Raw genomic sequence first — 23022 nt, forward strand, 5'->3', positions numbered from 1 at the left:
ATTAGTCATAGTTTACTTTATAATCCAATTTGAATTGGTTTAGCCGTATTTCAGTTTCTGGACTTCTGTAGCACTTGGAAGATATTTTGAAAAACATAATTAGCGTAGGACCACTTTGCTAAAACTAAAAGGAAATACTTCAACTTTTAGTATTCACTTTGTTGTTTAAATGGTCTAGAAAATTTGGGATTTGTTCAAAATGATGAAATTGTATGATATATTTGCTGTTGTAGTTTCAAGCTTTTCTGCACACTTGAAATTGGTGCATAATTGTGACTGAAAACCACACCTGTACACTTTGTGCACTCTGGTTTCCCCTTGTAATGATTGTGCAAACATGCTCAAATTTTGCAGTGGTAATGACAATGACATTATTGATCTTTGATATCTATTGAAAGTGACAATTTTAGGGCATTACACATCCAGAAATGCAAATGTTACTGATTCTTTGCTCTCCAGATGTAGATTTGAGTTTGTTTTTAACTATTTGAATGCTAAGACAATGTAGTGTCAGACATGCAAAAATATTTAATGTTTCAGACTATAAATGCAGCTGCATGTAAACATTCTAGTTGAGATTTTGGTACCAGGTAATAGTTCTTGCATCACTTTATTGGTGTGAAACTTGGGTGACATATTGACATCCCTCAAAGCAATAAGAAGCATTCCATCTTCAATGTCTGATCTATTTGCTACATCAGGTATCAGTAAAAGAAATTCCCAACAGTGGTCCTTTCAAAGTGCTGCGTACCTCTGCATGCTCATCAGAACTCAGCTCTGCTGGGTTGGTCATGTGGTCCTCATGGAAAGTTCCAGAATATTAAAGGCATACACTACAGCCAGCAGAGTATAGGGATCCACACTGCAAGATAGTCCAAAGTGAGGTTGAAAGGCAATCTGAGCTTTGCATTTTGGATCCCAGAACATCCAAAAAAAGAACAAACTTGGACAGGCCTGAAAGGAGGTCTCTGTCATCGAGCAAAATCTACATTTAGGGGGAGCAGAGTCAAGTGTCTTCGGGACAAGTGAGTGTGGCAGAAAGCCAGTGTCTCCATCTGTCGCACCAACACCAACTTTGTGTGCAGTGTTTGCATTTGGTTAGGTAAATTGAGACTTGGTGTAATGTCACATGTGAGATGATATCAACCTTGTCTGTCAGCCTTTTTTCAACTTCTTGCTGACCAGACATTCATTGAAATGATAGAGAATCCATTAATTAATTAAGCATAATTAAGTGGTCCTTGGCATTTGGATTTAAGAGAAGCCATGAATTGAGGGGTAAGCTCATTAAATGTCAGAATGCCTTTGACTGATGAAGCAAATGCCTTTTCAGCTTAATGAGCAAATGCCTCGAATGCTCAGTTGTTTGCTGAACGATCTTAAACATTCTGTTACATGGGTGCATGAGTCATATTGACAGCTCGTCTCTACTTAAGTGACTTATGTTCAAATCCAACGCCAAAGCAACAGTTTAATACTGAGAGAATGCTGCATTGTTGAAGTTACTGTTACTTGGATGAATTACTACAACACTATTTGAAGAGGACTGAGTTCTCCTGTTGTCCTGGTGGCTATTTCTCCTTCCTCCAACATGATCAAAACATTGTCACTTGTTTGCGTTTGGGGATACACCTGTATGTCTGTAGATCAAAAACACATTGTGTTATAAAATGTTTGGACATGCTGAAGATGTGAAAGACGTGATATCATCAGGTGATGTCTTTGTGCTGAAGTTTATTTCTGTACGTTCCTCCATACCTGCAATGCTCCCTCTGTCCCATTAAATGTTAAGAACCAAAATGGTTTGTTGTATAGGATCAAATTTTGCAGTGGTAATGACAATGAAATTATTGATCTTTGATTTTGTGAAGTACAGCCACTTGAAAATTGCAATTTAAGCTAATCATATTGCTGTATTATGTTCAGTTGGATTAGAAATAACTGAATAAATAGTGACAGGTATTCCAGATCTCTGTGAGCTTGTGTCCATATATTAACTTTGTGATCCCCTGTATCTTATCAGAAATTTTGCCTCTTGGATCTCCAACTTTTGAAGTTACTTGAAATTGCTTGGAGGTGTTTCCTTGTGAACTTGCTTTTATCCTGCAGTGTCAAATCCTGTTGACTAAAGTAGTGCTCAGACATTGTGCTGAGGCTGTGATAGCAATACGAGAAGCGAAATAGGACTCTGTGGACGGTATTGGTTGTTGGAGTGAAAATTAGGATAACTATAGATTGCCCATACATAAAGGTAAAGTGTAACAGGATGTAAAGTATCACTCATTTGGTTCCCATGTTTAACTGTGGATATTGAAGTGCAGATTTGATTTCTTTATAAAGACAGGTTGAGAATTGAGACCTTTTTAAACTTCTAAAATGATTGGTTACAATGGATTTGGACAAGATAGTGAAATAGCAGTAGAATCAGAGGATGCGCAGAAAAAATATGTAAGCAGTGAATGAGGTTGCATATCGGCCATTGACCCAGATAATTATAACTCTGACGTAGGAAATAGGGGGTGGGGTGGGAGGAGAGGATTGACGGTATGGCTAATATTGAAATAATCTGCCACAAATTATATACCTCAAATACCGGAAGTTAGCTGTATTATCGTCAACTGAGGTGCCAGTGAGAAGACTGTCTGCCAGTAAGTTTTATTTAAGGTAAAGTTGCCTTATTATTAATGATTTAAGCTGTAAATGAAGTATAGCAGTTGTGTATATCCCTTGCAATATATTTCTATTACTTAGTGTGTGTTTTTACATTGATTACATAGACCTCTTGATCAACCGGCACACACTTGGTCCCATGGTGATGGTTAGTGAAAAGTTTGCTGTGCAGCAATATCAAAAACTTGTAGAATCAGCATGAACAAGGCGCATTTATTTTTATCCAAATTGCTTGCATGGTGTGCATTCTCGTAGGAGGAAAATGAGAAAGTGGTATAGAGAAGACTTGTTTGGAGTGCAAACACTAGCATTGACCTGTTGAGCCTGAGGGTCCATCTTTGCCTCTGCTTCAGCACTCCTGAACCCACTGCTGATACAATGGGCCAGATGATGCCCTTCTGCACCCGTAACACTACTTTAATTCTGTGTGAACTCCTCATTGAAGTCTTTTTTAGTTCAGTCTGTGCTCTCCTGGTTAGCTCCCCATCTTCCAAACCACCATAAAGTTGAACTTAGCCAAAGCTCTGCTGTAGTCTCCTCCGACCATATGTTGTTCCACCTCTATCCTTTTGAATAGAATTAGCTCCTCTGTTTTAAATTTCTTACTGTTTAGATCCTCAATTGCCTAGCCCTTGTCTATCTTTGTAAGTATTTTCAGACCTAAAAACCTACCAGGTTTGGTTCCTCCAAATCTAGCTTCTTACCTTAATTGCTAATGGTCATAAACATTATTTTAGCGTTCAGATAGCCACACTCTCAAGTGGTGCTACCCATTGTGGAGTTTGGAACCCCAAGGGGAGTCGTGAGATCTGATCCTAAAGGAAGCTGTGGAGCTCCCACCAAGTTAGAGCAGATGTGTTCCTCTAAATGCCAATTGCATAACTTGAGGCTTTGTAGCAGAAAAAAATCATGAATTGTAAAGGATGCAAAAGAGAAGAATTTTACTGGTAAATGCTGTAATTTCAAAGACACGCTATTTAACTTATGGAAATTTGACTTCAGTTTTCTTCGAGATATGTGATTGAAGTACTTGTATGTTTTAAGTAAGTATGGCAGTTGTTTAAAACAAAAATATGCTTTACAAATACCAAGTTCCCGTAGTGAGCTGTGTTTACTATGAATTTACTTCTGGCTAGGCAAAGATATACAAAACCTCAACCATTCAATGCATGCTGAACTTCATTCATTTGCTCTTGAGTTTAACTTATAAACTGTCATCTTTTTCAGGGAAATGAGGCGAGTTATCCCCTGGAAATGTGCTCACACTGTAAGTAGTTTCTCTATTTAAGACAAGTTTTCTGTTTATTAACACTTATGATTTATTTATATGTATATTTTGTTGTGTATATCTTTGTGATGCATCATAAGCACCAACTGGTAGTTTGTTTGTTGATCCTGGAATGCCGAGAGGAAATTTCATAGGTTCTTATTATTTTGCTGTCAGGTAAGCAGCAGTTTTGGAAGGCAAACATTCCTGGATCATAGCCTTTGGCCCATTTGAGTCTGTACTGCTAAATATGTACTGCTACCTGCACTAGGCCTGTAGCCTTAGGTGTTATGACACCACAAATGTTCATCCATGTTTTCTGTAAACATCTTGCTGCCAAATCGTCTACAGTGTCCTTAGTGCAGTAATTATCTTTCCAGGCCAGTCCTCACAGTAAACATTTATCTTTGCTCTCTGAGTTAACTGGTCTTTCATTCTGTGGATTTAATTACAATAAATCTTTCCTTGTATCTTTCATTCTGCAGTTTCAATTTATATGGATTGCTGTGGTTTTGTGGCATTGATTTGACAAGTGAGAACTACTTTTGTTCTTGTGTTGGATATGGACCATCCCTTAATGCCCTTGAACTGCAGGGCTTAGTATACCATTTGTGTGTTAAGAGTCAATCAGATCAAGTAAGGGCAATGGATTTCTTTCCCTATAGAACATTAATGATTCAGATGTTTTGTTTTTACAGAAATTGATAATTGTCATATAATTGTCATTGCCATTATAATTGAAATTAGCCGTATATTCAATGTTTTATTGATTCTAAATTCCAGTAGCTGTTGTTGTGGGAGTTGAACCCTGGCCCTCTAGATGACATAATTAGTGATATTAGTACTATGTCACCAACTCCCCCACTCAATGCCTTGATGGAGGATATTTAGAGATTGATTCATTAGAAACATAACATTGATGAAATAGATGAATTTATTTGACAGGGTTCATAGATCAGTTCTCAGAATATAATATTGCTCATTACCACCCTTCCCACTCCTCAGATCTTTTCAAATACTATCCTCCCATATCCCCATGCGACTTTGTAGTTACCGTCTCGTCTCGCGTTCCTCAAGCAGTCAGAGAAATGACTCGACCTCTACAATATCAACTTTAACCCAGATTCCCCTCACCCTGTCTCCTGATTTTATTTGCGCTTCTGTCCTTCCTTACTTTGTATTCACCACATTGTAACTTGCCTTGAGGTCTGATAGTTTATGGTCCTAGTCTCTGCCTTTCTCATTTGTGACATTAAATGGGGGTTTGTTGGGGGTGGTAATGATGCATGCTGGTTCTTGTATGAGTGCAGCCTGTAGCATCAAATTCAGTTGAATTATCAAAAGTACTTAACCACGTCTTATCTCTGCCCATTTTTTATGCAACTGCTTTAGGATATATGAGAATATTCCTCAAGAATTATATCACAAGGTTAGCCAATTTGACAATTCACATGTTGACGACAAACTTCATGTCTTTATGAAAGTTCAAAAAAGGTAATATCTCGTAGACAGGATCAAACCTAAAATATGAGCCTCTCTTCACCTTTATTCCATCTGACTCTTACCAGCATCACCTATTCCTTTATCTAGCATCCACTTAAATGCGTCACTACTATTTCTGTCAAGTTTGACAAACTGTGTAGGAAATGGCCCTACTCTACTGCAATCTGCAATTAAATAGTGTTGAGATACAAATCAAGCATGATCTAACAGATTGGCAAAACAGGCATGAGGTACTAAATGGCTACCTCCTGTACCTTTGTTTTTACTGATTTGAGGCATGAAGATCATTACAGGCAAAAGCAGTTTACTAATATTAATAGATCAGACTTTGTTTTGAATCAAATTTGTATGTTTCATAAATGATTACAGCAAAGACTGATTAATCATTCATTCTGGCTAGAAATCCAAACACAGTGGAAGGACTTGGAGATAGCAAGAAGTACAGATGCTGGAAGTCAGAGTTGACACAGTGTGAGTTGTGTTCCTCCACACTCACTGTATCAACAGTGGAACAACTTGGAGATTTGTCATCCACGTAGAACATTAGATCATAAAAGCATACCAATGCAGTAGCAGCAACTTGCTGTTGTAGAAAAAGTCCTTTACCTAAATATTCTGTTCCTTATTTCTTGGCTTGCTTAAAGCTCTGACATTTTAACGTCTTCATGATTTAAGTGTTTAAATAATGTGCATTCGCTTTTAGACTGTGGTCTTGATGTTCTGGTGCTGAATTTGGTCTGTAAATAATTGCTTATTTTCACCCTGCTTCTGTTATTGTATTTTGTCTTAAAGTGAAATAAGCTGAGTATCCAGTGGTGACAGCCACAGAAACTGCATTTGTGAAGTGCCTTCAGCACAGGAATCTTCTTCATGGTCCTTCAGGAGCACAGTCAAATTGGCGCTGCCTACCGTATTTTCCTCCAAGTTGGGTTTTAGGGAGTATCTCCTAGAAGGAGGGAGAAATGAAGATTTCTAGACGGAGCTGCATGCTTTGGACCTACATTACTGGAAGCCACGGTTCTAGGTCTTTAGTTTGAACGGAATAGTTAAAACACAAAATTTAATGTTGGAGGAATGCAGAATCCTCAGGGTTGTGGGGCAAATCATGATTATGAAGATGGCTTTGAGGCCATGGAGGAAAGTTGAACATGAGAATTTTGAGATCTAGGTATTTGTGAACAGGAAACCTATGCATGCCAGCAAGCATGAGAATTCTAGAATTCTGCTTCACAATATGGACGGCAGCTTTTTGGGTGAAGTGTTACTTGTGAAGGACAAAAACTGTAGGACTGGCATGACAAGTCAAGAAGTCTATTGTTATGGAGAGGAGTTCAAACCCCTCTGATAATTAAGCTGAAACATAAGCCCCCAATCTGTTATGGTGGGATTAGAGGTTCCCTTCTAATAATTAAACCCAAAACACCCAGAGAAGCTCATCTCTCCTTTATAATCTGTTTAAAACGAGTGGTTAAATGAAAGAAAATCCCTGATATTCACTTTATAAGTAACAAGTAACAATTTACTTATTTGACCCTAACAGTGAACAAATTAACAGAATTACTAACAAACTGAACAATTCCCCTTTAGCTACTAACTATTCTCTAACTGAACTAAATGCTGCTGGTATGCTGTTCCAGTAAAGACTTATATAAACCCAAGTAATAAGAAAATAAATTAAAACTTAGTCTCCCAAAGTCTACATGCCTTTCTTCTGCTGATCCGGCTGTCCGGGATGTTTTCTCTGTGAAGTCTTCTGTGAGAACTCTTAGCTAGAAGTGCTGTGGTGCCTTTTATGGATAGATGGTGCTATTTTAAGAGAGATTAGTGATTTCTTCTGAGAGCTAGGTGCTTATTTCTCAGGTGGCAGTTCATTTTCTCACCGATTTTCAAAATCCCTCTCCTTGTATACCTTGGATGACTTATCAATTTTCTTAGAACAGCATTGGTCTGAGCTTGTCAAAACCGTCAGATTTAAATTAGTTGGTTTTCAATCGGTAAGTGCTTGGTTTAAATTAATTGGCCAATTCCAGCTCGTTGCCAAAGCTTCAAAACAAGCCTAAGGTTTCCAATCACACAGCCAATTGCATGTTTCAATTTCAGAACTGGCTATACATCTTCAGCTACATACGCTTTTTTTTTCTGTATAAATCTCTCAGCTTAGAAAAGCACTTCTTAAAGGAACTACGCACTCTTCTCCCTTATCATTTTTGACAAACAAATTCTAGTATCCTGCCTTCCAATTCACAATTACTGTACACAACTTCATAACACTATGCAGTAGTTGAATTGGGAGGTAACAAAAGCCTGGATGAAAATTTTAACACATCTCAGCTGAGCCAGAGGTGGAGACACAAATGTGGAGGTGATTTTTGTAAGAAAGAAAGTACTAAGGTTGGAAGGTCAGTGTAGGGTCAAATTTGAGTTGAGAATGATATGGTTGGATGGGTTGGGTTCTCCCTGTAGTCATTGATTCATAAAGCATGGAAGCAAACCCTTCGATCCAACTTGTTCATGCCGACCAAGTAACTAGTCCCACTATCCTGCATTTGATCCAAATCCCTCCATACCTTTCCTATTCACGTACCTGTTTAAATGTCTTTTTAATGTTGTAATTGTACCTGCATCTACCACTTCCTGTGTGGCAGTTCATTCCACATACACTCTCTGCATGAAAAAGTTGCCCCTCAGTTCCCTTTTAAATTTTGTCCCTCTAACCTTAAACCTATGCCCTTTAATTTTGGACCCCCCTACCTGGGTGCAAGACCTTTTGCTGTTAACCTTATCTATGCCTCTCATGAATTTATAAACCTCTAAGATCACCCCTCAACCTCCTCCGCTCCAGTGAAAAACGTTTCAGCCTATCCAGGCTCTCCTTTTTAACTCAAGCCCTCCATTCCGGCAGCATCCTTCTTAACTATTTTTCTGGATCCTCTACCATTTAATAATAATCTGTTCGTTTGGGGAAATTGCGGCTCACCTGTGGTTAGGTGCCAGGCGTGTGACAATTGAGCTGGGAAAAGCAGCTGGTGGGAGTGAATGTCTCAAGAATATATGGGCTTGTCAAGAGAATGAGAAGTAGGAGGGGTTGCAAAAATAAATTTGTCATGGACAGGACTCCAGTATTGTATTTTTGCTTAGATAACAAGGTGTAGAGCTGGATGAAAACAGCAGGCCCAGCAGCATCAGAGGAGCAGGAAGGCTGACGTTTCGGGCCTAGACCCTTCTTCAGAAATGGGGGAGGTGAAGGAAGTTCTGAAATAAATAGGGAGGGGGGGGAGGCAGATAGAAGATGGATAGAGGAGAAGATAGGTGGAGAGGAGACAGACAGGTCAAAGAGGTGGGGATGGAGCCAGTAAAGGTGAGTGCAGGTCGGGAGGTAGGGAGGAGATAGGTCAGTCCAGGGAGGACAGACAGGTCAAGGGGGCGGGATGAGGTAGGTAGGTAGGAGATGGGGGTAGGGCTTGAGGTGGGAGGAGGGGATAGGTGGGAGGAAGGACAGTTTAGGGAGGCGGGGACGAGCTGGGCTGGTTTTGGGATGCGGTAGGTGGAGGGGAGATTTTGAAACTTGTGAAGTCCACATTGATACCATTGGGCTGCAGGGTTCCCAAGCGGAATATGAGGTGCTGTTCCTGCAACCTTCGGGCGGCATCGTTGTGGCACTGCAGGAGGCCCAGGATGGACATGTCGTGTGAGGAATGGGAGGTGGAGTTGAAATGGTTCGCAACTGGGAGGTGCAGTTGTTCAGTGCGAACCAAGCGTAGGTGTTCTGCGAAGCGGTCCCCGATGTAGAGGAGGCCACAACGGGAACAGCGGATGCAGTATACCACATTAGCAGATGTGCAGGTGAACATCTGCTTAATGTGGAAAGTCTTTTTGGGGCCTGGGACGCGGGTGAGGGGGGAGGTGTGGGGGCAGGTGTAGCACTTCCTGCGGTTGCAGGGGAAAGTGCTGGCTGTGGTGGGACTGGAGGGGAGTGTGGAGCGGACAAGGGAGTCACGGAGAGAGTGGTCCCTCTGGAAAGCGGAAAAGGGTGGGGAGGGAAAAAGTCTTTGGTGGTGGGGTCGGATTACAGATGGCGGAAGTGTCAGAGGATGATGCGTTGGATCCGGAGGTTGGTGGGATGGTACGTGAGCACGAGGGGGATTCTGTTTTGGTTGTTATTGCGGGGAGGGGGTGTGAGGGATGAGTTGCGGGAAATGCGGGAGACGCTGTCAAGAACCTACATGCTTGCACTATTACTTACTTTTTCCAATGTTGGCTGTGCCAAATAAGTAGATTATTTTTAACACCCAAATATTATTCCCAATACCAACCTTGTATTTGGATTTCTGATGTACCAAAACAATCTGAGTTAAGTGGTGAATTTCAAAAAAAAATTAGATTGCCCTCTTCAGGGCAAGTGTATAATGGAGGAAAAAAAGGCATTTCTTTCTTAGTACAGCCAACTCTTCTACCAGATGATGAGAGAATGGGAAAACAAGAGGGCAGTTGGCATAATAGAGGCTGATTACAGTATTTTTCATAAAGTGGAGTTTCCTGCAAGTGTGCTGGTATGACATTCCTTTCAGTGTTCACCGATGAAGTACATTTGCTTTCATTAAAACAAATTAGCATTTGTTTGATTGAATCAGCATGCAAGAAAGTTCAGATGTGTATGGATTAATTTATTCAATCATTGGATGAAATCCTTGTGGCCCAAACGAGATACAGTGACTTTCCAAATTTTCCTGAAACACACATAACTCGCTCATAAAAGAATACTGTGACTATGATCTACATTACTCAGAACCTAATAGATGAGTGTAGTAAAGCTAAAATATCCTTTTGATGCTTGATTGGAGTGTGGTTGAGTCTGTCAGGTGTTGGTCAGTGCTATGGAACCAGGACCACCAATGTTGCAGCCTTGCTAAGGCAATGTGTGTATTCGTTATACTTAAAGTAGCACTATCATAGTAAATCAATGCTATACTACTTTTGATCTGTCCTAGAAGGTGGTAATGTATTTTCCATTAGTTATGAATGTAACATTGCTTGATTCTTCAGATTATGTACATCCTTCAAATTATGTACCCCTTGGGAAAGGCAGATCAAGATAGGTATGTGTCTGAGAGAATGGAAGAAATATTCCACAGAATAGCTCATGGCCAATCCTTTTAAAGTTATTCTGCCATACGTCTCCAATTCTTAACTTGGAAGTACATAATTCACCTCTGTCCATGTGTGAGCATACAGGACTAGGGTGGGCCTGTGGGAAAAGATAAATTTATGATTTCCTTAACTGTTGTTGAACACTTTGACAGTTAGCTTTGCTACAAACCAGGATTTGGTTAAAACTATTGGTGCTGAGCCTGCTTAGATTATGACAAATTTTGGACATTTAAAAATATCAAGTTGGCTAGCATATTGTAATTTAGTCCATGTATATCTTTGTCCGTTCTACCCTTGAATAAGCAAACTAATACTTCAAGGGTGATCAATTTTGAAATGTATTACCTGGGTATGAGTACAAAAGCTCTTGTGTCCACGGTTTTGGCCCATGATATGATTGGACAGAGGGTATATATTCTTTTTGAGGCTTCTGGTGCCTTGAATTGGAGAGACCTGCAGTGACCTAGCAATGTGACGTTTATCTGTGATCTGCCAATAAGAAGCATTGTAGATTTCAATTCTAGATTGATAGTTGCCCGATTTATGGATAAAATCTCGGTATTTGGCTAAGAGTCGTCCCTAGGAGTGTGAGGCGTGAGAGTCTGTTCACAAACTGTACTAAATTCAACTTTATCAGCAGCTTAAGTTGGAAACTTTTTGTGAAGGTGGTCAATTTCTAGACATTACATCTGAACCAGACAACTATTTGATTTAAACAACAACCTTAGTGTCAGTAAACAAATACAACCACACATTACGTGTTACCTAAGCATTTCAAGTTTTATTGAATCAAAGTTATGTCTTTGCCTGGATTTACCTGGCACATTTGTACCATCTGGCTATTACTGAGGGAGCTATGAAGGATGAAATGTGAGAATTTCCAAGCTTTTTACAGTCATTGGCCTCTTAGGCATGTACTACAAAACCAGCATTCAGTTTGTCAGCATTCTCATTAGCTTGATTAATGTTTTGAATTTCTTGTGTCTCAAAATGAACCAAATCAGAATATTATTAATTAAATGACCCAAAAGCGACACTCATAAATTTTAGGCCACAAATTCAAATCAGAAACTAACAAACCAGAAATATAAATGCATGTAGCACTGAGATTTTGTTTACTAGATGGATATAATATTGTGGATTAAAGTTTGCACACATCTGCAAGCATGATTACAGATATTTGAAAGGAAGAACTATGAGGAATGGCCTAATTTAGGGTTGTATTCCACCTTGTACTATATCTTAAAAGGGATCTTGCCAATGTCAACAAGACACAGAAATTAGATCCCCAACTTTTTCAGATGCAAAGCTCATGTCATTAGCAGGCATGTTGGAATATGCTAGCTTTACATTCTGAAGCTTGAAATTCATTTGATTATGTTTGTTTCTGTTGGATTTTAATTTAAAATTGAAATTTGTGAGACTCTGAAGAGAGAGACTTATCTCTTTTGCCTCACCAGCTGAGGAACAAGATTTAAAACCATGGTTACTCAATGTTATGTAAACAGTCCTCTGGGTTTTACTTTACATTTGGCTAAATGCATGGGTGGCTTATTTCTGGTCTGTTAATTAATCTCTATACACTTTAATGTTTAACCAAATCTCCCTATGCCATGAAAGCTGCATTCTTAAACTGAGTCAGAATGTAATTTTTTTGGATAGTATGGATTCTGTTCATTATTAATAGACAGGCTTTAATTCATAAGCATGTGTTAACTGTTAATGTTCTTAAGTTGAATTCAAGGGGAGTGAACTTTGTCACGAGATTTTCCATTTTCCTTTGATTTCTACATGGTAGTTTTATTATATGTATATTTGGGATTAACCTGTAGCTGAACTCAACTGTAAAGGCTCAGTTTTAATGCTTGCTGTTTTGCACTTTCCAATGCATCAGGTAATCAACTTTTGATATAAAATCATTACTTTGCTCAACTCTTCCTATTTGATGCATTTGGTTTCTCGAGTCTGACAAGTGGGATTGTGACTAATCTGTTTAACTCTATTTACCTGAGTTGGTTCCATACTCCTTCATACTTTTAATAACAAACTTTCATGTGGTCTGTGAATCTAACCCCAACAGTTTTTGGGGAGCAGAGTTTCAGACTTTCTGACTACAACTGAAGGGCTGAGCTCAAATTTTAATTTTAAACCTCTATTTTGCAGATGTTGTTAAGAACATTATTTTTCTGTTAATGTCATTATTTCTCCCATGATGCCAACTTTAGGAGACTAGCAGTTATCTTCCCACCTTTCTTTTATATTTTTCTCATGCAGATGCTAGTAACAGGAAAGTAAGACCTGCACTATACTCTTATTTATTCTTTTGTCTTTAAGTCTCATTTAAGTATTCTCTTAAAATTTGGTCTGGGAGGGAAGAGCTAGTTAGGACACTGGAATGTACCTGTGGGGAGGAAAAGGGGGAATCACTAGGGATACTAATTTTATTTGGTAGTTAAACTCCACAATAGGATTAAATGCAGACTATTCAGATTTTTCACTTTAGTTGCAGCTATTGGTATATGTGTAAATATAATGCATGTTGTATTGTACAAAATGAATTATAACGCAAAAGCACTCCCTGAAAGAGTGATGGAAGCAGATTCAGTTACAATGTTCATTAAGCAAATTGGATAAATACTTGAAAAGGAGAGGTTTGCTAACATTGGGGAAGGACCTGGGGAGTGGGAGTAATTAGATAACTATTTCAGAGAGTCAACACAGGTGCAGTGGATTAAATGGTCTCTCTCCTTTGATGCTGCATCATTATATGATGCTATATATGTATTAGATTTTGTTAAATATTTAGAATGTGTTAGAATTTGCATTTTTAATAACTTGCTCAGCATTTGTAATCTCCTTCCTTTGAAGAAAACATCTTAATGTAGAATTTTTTAATTGTGAATCACATTCTTACTTAATTTATCTACTTTGTAACACACGATTTAGTTTATGCATCGGCTGCAGTTGGTGTTCTGTATATTTTTAATAAAATAAAATCTGTGGTAACAAATGCAGTGAGGAACAGCTTTGGCAGATTTGCCAAACATAATTTACAATGATTGGTATGGTGTTAAGCTTCCAGTCTGGATGCTACTCAATCTCTCTCTGACTCCATTAAAGGTCATATGCAGGCCAGGTTGAGTTGCAGCTCACAGCTGGATCTTCTTTCATCATCTTTCCTCCTTTGCTGTCAGTGTCTTGTCCTGAGGAATGAATAGGATTTAGTCCCAGCCCAGGCCCAGTTGGGATTTGAAACCCTTACTGTTTTGCCCTTTCTTTTGGAACACACTACCAGGGAAGTGGTAGAAGCAGATATGACAGCAAAGTTTTGAGGCATTTAGACACATGAACAGGCAGAGAATAGAGGGATACAGATCATGTGCAGGCAGATGAGATTAGTTTAGAATTGCATCATTGGAGGAGGATGGAAGAGAGTGAAATACTGAGCCTCCCTCTCAGGAGGAAAATAAATGCAAATGATTTAGGTCATGCTGAGCAGGAGTGGGAGATGCAGATAGGCTCATCAAGAGGGGTAGAAAGTGAGAATTACAAGTCCTGCGCATAGTTTTCTTAGTGTTGAGTGAACTAGAAGTTAGGATAGCTCAGGGACTGAGAAAAGGCGTCAAAGTATGTTGGGTGAAATGCATCAGGTTGAAAAATGGGACTGGTAAGTTTATAAGTTGCGTATAATGAAATATAATGTCAAGAAATGTGTAGTGTTGTTGACGAAAACTTCTCATCTTGGTTTTATCTCATTACTGCAACATGAGAGGACTTTTTGATGATGAAATAGATTTCTATCATTTAATTGAGCAGGAAATAGCAGAAAGACTGCATGTCTCAGTCACCACAAGAAATTTTTGATGAAAAATGTAAACTGCTGGAGAAACTCGGCAGGTCTGATAACATTATTCTAAAGAAGACTCATATTGGGCTCTAACTGTTAACTTTGTTTCTCTCTTCACAGATGCTGTCACACCTCCGTTTCTCCAGCAATTTCTGTTCTTACTTCAGATCTCCAGTATTTGCATACTTAAGAAATTAGAAGTCTAAGAAATAAAAATTCATGGTTCTTTTTCCTTCAGATACTGCTTTTATTTCAGGATTCAGTAATTGTAAATGTACATCTTTTTAAAGAGACTCTGCTATGACTGGAGTCCATTCTTGATTGCTTGGATGCACTAGAGGCAAAGATCATACAATAGCTAACCTACATCTGTTTTTTTTCAAGTATACTCCCTCCTATTCTGCTTAAGTATCCCAGTGGTAGGTTTTAAAATAGTTTTTATTAGCTTAAGTACTAACATCAAGAATAGATCATTCAGGTTCAGTCCTCAACATGGTTTGTAAAATTAGCAGTCGTTCCACTGGTGATGAACTTGTTCTAATTGCTTTGTGCCAACAGTACAACTGAATAGATTGATGGGGCACTGCCGAATTGCATGTAGCTTAGCTTTGACGAATGTAAATTTTGCTGATAAGTTGGGCTCCAACTTAAGATACTAAATAAATTGTTTGTAATCACTTTTTACAATAGCATTAATTTTCTGAGTCATCCCTTTTATCCAGAAGTAATGAAATACATTTAATTCCCATCACGTAGGCTGTTTCTTCAAAAGATCTGATTGTTGTATTAGGGAACAAATTTAAAGCCTTCATCTGACATTTTGTGAATACATTTTATAAATACATTTTATTATGAGTAATTAGTATATTCATGAGCAGCTGGCACTGTGAACCAGCATAGCATAATTTGATTTGCTTTGTTTTAGAAACGGCTAATTGGTTTCCAGTGAAACATGTTATAGTAACATGATATTTAGAAATCTGTAGTTTTGCTGGAAGCTGGTTTCTTTGACTTCATTGTATCACCAATTGGGGCAGCTCAGTGGTTAACAGTGCTGCCTCACAGTGCCAGAGATGCTGGTTAGATTCCACCTTCAGGCGACTGTCTGTTTGGAGTTTGTACGTTCTCCCTTTGTCTGCATGGGTTTCCACCGGGTGCTCAGGTTTTCTCCCACAGTCCAAACATCTTCAGGTTAGTGGCTTAAATGGGAGGTGAGCGGGGAGGTGTAGGGGCAGGTGTAGTACTTCCTGCGGTTGCAGGGAAAGGTGCTGGGAGTGGTGGGGCTAGTGGGGAGTGTGGAGCGTATGAGGGGTTCACGGAGAGAGCGGTCCCTATGAAAGGCAGAAAGGGGTGGGGGGTGAATATATCTTTGGTTGTGGGGTGGTATTGTAGGTGGCGGAAATCGTGGAGAATGATACGTTGGATACGGAGGTTAGTGGGGTGATATGTGAGGACAAGGGGGATTCTGTCTTTATTTTTGTTGGGAGGAGGGGATGTGAGGGCAGAGGTGTGAGAAACGCAAGAGATGCAGTAGAGAGCATTTTTGACCACTGAAGAGGGGGGGACGTTGCGGTCCTTGAAATAAGAGGATGTTTGGGATGTTCAGGAGTGAAACACCCCGTCTTGGGAGTAGGGGATCACATTCTTGCAGGAAGGTGGGTGAGAGGAGGTGCAGTATAGGTAGCTGTGGGAGTTGGTGGGCTTGAAATAGATGTCGGTTTCGAAGTGGTCACCAGAGATGGAGAGAGGGAGGTCCAGGAAGGAGAGGAGGTATCAGATGATCCAGGTGAATTTGAGGTTGGGGTGAAAGGTGTTAGTAAAATTGATGAACTGTTCAAGTTCCTCGTGGGAGCATGAGGCAGTGCCGATACAGTCATCGATGTAGCAGAGGGAGAGGTGGGGGATAGTGCCAGTGTAGGAAGTGGGAGGAGTTGAAGGAGAAGTTGTTAAGGGTGAGGACAAGTTCGGTTAAGCGGATGAGGGCGTCGGTGGAGGGGGACTGGTTGGGCCTGTGGGAGAGGAAGAAGCGAAGGGCTTTTAGGCCATCTGTGTGGGGAATGCAAGTGTACAGGGATACGATGTCCACAGTGAAGATGAGGTGTTGGCCAGGGAATTGGAAGTCTTGGAGGAGGTGGAGGGTGTGGGTGGTGTCGCGCATGTAGGTGGGGAGTTCCTGGACCCAGGAGGAGAAAACAGAGTCAAGGTAAGCGGAATTAAGTTCAATGGGGCAGGAGCAAGCAGAGACAATGGGCTGGCCGGGACAGTCAGGTTTATGGATTTTGAGAAGGAGATAGAAATGGGCAGTGCGGGGTTGGGGAACAATGAGGTATGAGGCTGTGGGTGGGAGGTTACCTGAGGTGATGAAGTTATGAATGGTCAGAGAGATGATGTTTTGATGGTCAGACGTGGGGTCATGACCGAGGGGACAGTAGGAGGTGGTGTCAGGGAGGTGGTGCCGGGCCTCGGTGATGTAAAGGTCAGTGTGCCATACCACTACTGTGCCTCCCTTATCTGCAGGTTTGATAGGGAGGTTAGGGTTGGAGCAGAGGGAACGGAGGGCTGCATGTTCCACGGGGGAAAGGTTGGAGTGAGAGAGAGGGGTGGAGAGGTTGAGGCAATCGGTGTCACGACGGCAGTTGGAGATGAAGAGGTTGAGGGAGGGTAGGAGGCCTTGGCGTGGTGTTCAGGAGGATGGGGTGAGTTGGAGGTGGGAGAAGGGGTTTGGAGAGGGTGGGTTAGACTCATAGTTAAAGAAATAGGCGCGGAAGGGGAGGCAGCAGAAAAAGTGTTTGTCCAAGCGTGAATGGAATTTATTGATGTGTTGATGCAGGGGAGCCCTTTACTGAGACTGTTCGTCCGCAGTGATGGGGGTGGGGTTTTGGTCTGGGGGGATGGTGAAGACCCGGCAGGGCTTGGGGCTGGGACTGGGTGTAGAGGTGTGGATAGGTATGGGGTGGGAGGGGGAGGGGGGAGTGAGGGCGAGTTAGTGACATCATCAGCAATGTCGGCAGAGGTGCGAGTGGTGATGTCGGCGGAAGTGACGTTGTCCTTAACGTGGGCGGTGGGAGCAGCGTTGGCAGCAGTATCCTTGATGTACGCGGCGTCGGCAGCGCTCTCGACGTTGATGATGGAGGTGGCGGTGTCCATGGTGTGAGTGGCGGCAGCAGAGGCATGGTTAACAGCATCAGAAGTGATGTGACCGGCGTCGGCAGAAGTGACGAGATCAGTGGCGTCAGCGGGTGAGGTGATAGTGACCACATGGTCAGTGGTGCCAGGCACATTGTGGTGGAGGTCTTGGGTAGGGTTGAGGACTTGGGGGTGGAAGAAGCCTGTGTTTGGTGGTAGGCACCGGTAAGTTTAGTGTACTTACGCTTTTTAATGTCAAATAGGGCAAAGTAAAAGCATTGATTGAGGTTGTGGATCCTGCGCAGAATGAAAAACAGAAGAGGTCCTTTTGCAGGTCTGGGAGAGGGAGGCTCTGAGCTGGGATAGGCTTGATTGTAGTGCCAGCAGATGCCAGTGCATTGCTGAGAGCATATGTTTGAGGAGCTGCAGAGACAACCATTTTTGGAGGATCTGGATGTGTGTATGTAGAGGTTGTCACAGTCATGGCCAAATTGGGAATGGCCTGAATGTAGATTGGAGTCCATTGGGGATGATCCGGTTCTGTAGGCAGGTACTGAGAAAGGAGATGTGGCTGTAGTACCTGGTTTGCTTGAGTATGTGTTCGAAGAGTTTCAAGGACCAAGAGATTATCATAAGGTTGCTGTGGGACAGAGATCTACTGAAGTCTTTCCGGAGGGAGGAGGATTATCTTTTCCAAGTGGGCATCCCTGGAAGAGGCTTCGCAGTGGGGGTTATAACTCGGATAGTAAGAACTACAGATGCTGGAGTCAGAGATAACACAGTGTGGAGCTGGATGAACGCAGCAGGTCAGGCAGCATCAGAGGAGCAGGAAAGTTGACCTTTACGGTCGGGACCCTTCTTCAGAAAAACCCCATTTCTGAAGAAGGGTCCGACCCAAAACGTCAGCTTTCCTGCTGCTCCCTGACCTGCTGTGTTCCTCCAGCTCCACACTGCCTTATCTCTGACTCCAGCATCTGCAATTCTTACTATCTCTTCAGGTTAGGTGGATTGGCCATGCTAATTTGCCCTGTAGTGTTTAGAGATGTGCAGGGTATGTGGATTAGCCATGGGGAATGCAGGGTTACAGGGATAGGGTAGGGGTGTTGGGTCTAGGTGGGATGCTCTTCAGAAGCTTGGTGTGGACTAGAATGGTCTGCTTCCACACTGCAGCGATTCTATCAAAATGTCATGGCCTATTTTATGGAATATTTGACATCTGCATGCTTCCTGAAAACTGGGGTATTCCATGATTTAGAAGTTTAAATCCTCTGGAGCCTTCCAGCTTGATGCTGGAAATCATTACTTAATATAACAAAAATTATTTGCAATTGTGTAGCATTTAAATTTAAACATTTCAAGGTGCTTCAAGGCAGTGATTATGAAGTGTAATTTGCCATAGAACCACAAATAGGTTTTGAGGATCGAAAGTTTGATTAAAGATGTACATTTTAATCTTCTCAAAAAGAGTAACCTGACTTGGAGCCTGTGCACCAGGAATGCACTCTACTTACTTGATGAGTGCAGCTCCAACAATGCTGAAGATGCTTGACACCACCTAGCACAAAGCAGTCCCATACAATCAGCATTCCATCCTGATGTCTTCAATGTTCATTCTCTTAACCACTGACACCCAGAGGCGGCAGTGTGTACCATCCATGAAATGCATTGCAACAACTCACCTAGGCTCCTTCACCAGAATCTTCCAAACTCCATGATCTTTACCACCTAGAAGGACAAGGGTAGCAGATATGTGGTAATACCACTTGCAAGTTCCTCTCCAAAATCCATACTGTCTTTGACTTGAAATTATATTTCAGTTCCTTCACTGTTGCTGTGCAAAATTCTGAGAGCTTCCTCTCCAGCAGTACCTCTAGGTTCACCTATTCTTTGTGGCCTGCAACAGTTCAAGAACACAGCTCACTATCTTCTTATCAATGGCAACTGTGAATGGTGATAAATGCTGGCCCAGCCAGTGACACCCACATCCTCTAAATGAACAAAAGTAACGTCAATAGTGATGTGTAGGTATAGGAAAGGAATTTCAGAATTTAGGGCTATGCAGTTGAAGGCATGGCCACTAATCAAGCAGTAATGAAAATCAAGGAAGCTTCAGGGATTAGATTAGAGAACTGTGGCTGCCTTTAGGTCTCACCATAACCTTATTTTTGTTTTTAAACGCTGTTCTTGCTAATTTCAGCAATTCGGAGAAATTTTTTTTAAGAGTTGGAGGTAGGATTTAGGCCACTACTGTTTGCAGTTTTGTTGCATCATAGCAAATTAATTATAAGCTGATTAAGCATTCAGTAACTGTACTTCTAATTTACTTGTAAATGATATGCACAAGCATGTCAGCAGTATGCTGCTGTAGCTGTTAGTAAATGTGGCTTGATCTAGTTTTAAAATGGCAAACCAATACTCGATTTTAAAAATTATGCGGTTCAGTTTGTTTAAGTTTGTACTCTATAGTGTGTTCAACCCTAACTACTTTTCATGTGCTTTTGAACTGTTCTTCACTGCTGAGAAAGTGACTAGTTCATTCGGTTTTTGTACTTTCACGATGCAAATTAATCTGCATCTTCTCCATGGTGTCTCTAAAGCTTTGTGTATGCATGTTGTAAATGAAAGGAGGTATGTAATGCGAAGCTCTCTGGATTGATTTTCCCCTCTGCAACTGCTATAAGACATGCTTCAAAAGCTTGTGATTTCAAATAAACCTGTTGGACTACAGCCTGGTGTCGTGTGACTTCTGACTTTGTCTGCCCCAGTCCAACACCAGCACCTCCAGATCATGGCTGTCAGACAACAGAAACAGTAACATGACTTCTGCAAGGCATTCATAAGTAGGACTGTTCTGAGGTCGTCAATGAACTGGTTCCAAATTCAGGCATGGTTACCAGATGCGTTTTTATTTTTTTGTGTCAGCATACACTGAACAATTTGATCTTTTCCAAAGGGTTAGAATAGTATTTTATTTTATTGAATAATTTCTGATGCCAGCTAAACACGCATACATATGGAAAAGAGACAAATTGTTGATAATGCCCAAGAATAAACATTGAGTTAATTTTGAATATAATCTATCATACCCTCAAAGTGTAAGCAAATACCAAATTCTACAAGTTTTTCTATCTCTGCAATGCATACCTAGAGAGGCTGAGGGAAAATGACGTCAAGTTTATAATCCGTGCTGAAATATGGAGTTAGTGTACTGATTTGTTGTCCTCAACAGATAGTTACTTAATGGTAAAACCAGGCAGTGTTTGTGCCAAAAAAATCATAATGCTTCTATACTGGCAAAATGGTGGGAGTAAATTTGGGTCATGAAATGAGTGAATCCATTTCTAATTAACCTATTCCGAGATATTGTAACACAGACCTTCTGGCTTAGAGGCAGGGCCACTACCGCTGCACCACAAAGTGATTTGAACTAAAAATCATTTAAAACCATGCAGCTGTGGAGATTGAAATCGCAATAAATTGCGTGTAAACTGAGTGTGTGTGACTACTGTAGCTATTGGAGTGATTCATTTTAAACAAATTGACTTTAATCCAGTCATTGGTATGATGGCCAGTGGCATTAATGTCTTTTTCTTTAGTTCTAGCAGTTGATGTTCTTTGCTTCATTTATGTTTGGTTAAGGATCTACCAGTGTGAACATTGACAGGCCATTCTATGCCACTGGACTCATGCACATTTTCCATTAGGTCACAAGTGGAAACCTTGAATCTGTTTGTCTAGCTAGGTGATTGAAACTTTCTTTCTAGTTTCCTTTCCTTTCCTTTCCTTTTTCTTCAGTGGCCAGGATGACACTGGCTAATTGTGTACGAACTAGGGATTGAAGAGGAGGGCCCTGAGATTTTACTGCTGAGAAGTAAAACACTTTTTTTAGTCATTGGGACTCATTTCCATGTGTGGATCATGTGATTGGTTGACTTTCTGTAGCAATGGGAGAAGTCTACAATATTGTTCGTCTCTTGGACTATTCAGACCTATGTCTATGCTATTATAAATAACTTAGCATGACCATGGAGTTCTGACTCTTAGCACTGTCTCATTTCAAAAGTGAAAGATAATGGTCCATTTGTGAGAACAAATGCATTTTTCTCCATTTCATTGGTGCTTTAGCTGAAGAGTCTGATTTAAAATATGTTTGTTATTAAAAACAATTAGTTTGCTTTTATGTTGCATCCTTTTATCATTCTCAGGGCATTCAAAGAACTTCAAATCCATTGAAATATTTTTGGTGCAGTAGAATTCAACTACCAGTTTGTACGTAGCCAGATCCCACAAACAGCAGTTGATGAATCCCAGCTAATCCTTTAAATGTTATTTTACACAAAAATGTTGGCTTACCTGTCCTCCTTCCAACTTGGGTTTTGTGTCACTTGAGCAGTCCGACATGCCCATGTCTATTGTCCCATTAGCTTCAACATCGGCTACTTGCTCATCATGGCATATACAAACACAAAAGAAAGGAGCAGGTGTAGGCTATTCAGCTCTTCAAACCTGCTGTTCCATTCATTATGGTCATGGCTGATCATCCAATTTGATAATCTGTTCCTGCTTTTCCCCATACCCTTCAATTCCTTTAGGCCCAAGTGCTGTATCTAACTCTTTCCTGAAATCATAAGATGTTTGGCATCAATTGGTTTTGATGGTAGTGGACTCCACAGGCTCACCTCTTCCTGACTGAAGAAATTTTCTCCATCTCAGTTCCAAAGTGGTTTACCATTTAGACTATGGCCCCTGGTTCAGGAATCTCCGCCATTGGGAGCATCCTTCCAGCATGTACCCTGTCACGTCCTGTTAAATTGTATAGGGTTGATAGTCCCCCCACCCCCTGCATTCTTCTAAACTCCAGTAAATAGAATCTTAACTGATTAAACCTCCTCATACATGAGTCCTGCCATCCCAGGAATCAGTCTGGTAAACCTTTGCTGCTGTCTTTTTATAACAAGAATATCCTTTCTCAGATAAGGAGACCAAAACTGTGCACAGTGTTCCAGGTGTAGTCTTAATAAGGCCCTACTGCGTGCTTGAATCCACTCGTCTGTCAACCCGGCTCGGACTTTGGCTTAAGTCCATGCCTGTCTGAGTGTTTGACTTGATTGTGAATTAATTGCTTGTTGTCTTGATTGATAACTGATCCATTGTGAAGTGTTGTTTAGAATTGGTGTCACTCAGTTGCTTTGAATTTTTTATTCATTTTATGGGATGTGGGCATCGCTGGTTGGCCAGCATTTATTGCCCTGTCCCTAGTTGCCCGTTGAGAAGGTGGTGGTGATCTGCCTTCTTGAACCATTGCAGTCCACCTGCCGTGGGTTGACATGTAATGCCATTAGGGAGGGAATTCCAGGATTTGGACCCAGTGACGGTGAAGGAACGGTGATCAATTTCAAAGTCAGGATGGTGAGTAGCTTGGATGGGAACTTGCAGGTGGTGGTGTTCCCATATATTTGCT

At 40.9% G+C, this 23022-nt stretch overlaps 2 protein-coding genes across 6 annotated transcripts in view; both read left to right on the forward strand.

The window, feature by feature from the left end:
* The window catches only part of LOC109930670, a 135753-nt gene that overhangs the window by 69485 nt on the left and 43246 nt on the right, over positions 1–23022 (forward strand). The gene's annotated exons all lie outside the window — the stretch shown is intronic.
* Positions 1–23022, forward strand: part of ppp3r1b (protein phosphatase 3 (formerly 2B), regulatory s1ubunit B, alpha isoform, b) — a 63117-nt gene that overhangs the window by 14538 nt on the left and 25557 nt on the right. For both annotated transcript variants that reach the window (XM_048601249.1, XM_020533250.2), the window contains exon 2: positions 3898–3937. In XM_048601249.1, coding sequence (XP_048457206.1) covers positions 3902–3937 — 36 coding nt within the window. In that variant the 5' untranslated portion in view covers positions 3898–3901. The remainder of the gene's footprint in view (positions 1–3897; positions 3938–23022) is intronic.

This window comes from Rhincodon typus, chromosome 9 (assembly GCF_021869965.1).
Source record: "Rhincodon typus isolate 14 chromosome 9, sRhiTyp1.1, whole genome shotgun sequence".
Lineage (NCBI taxonomy): Eukaryota > Metazoa > Chordata > Chondrichthyes > Orectolobiformes > Rhincodontidae > Rhincodon > Rhincodon typus.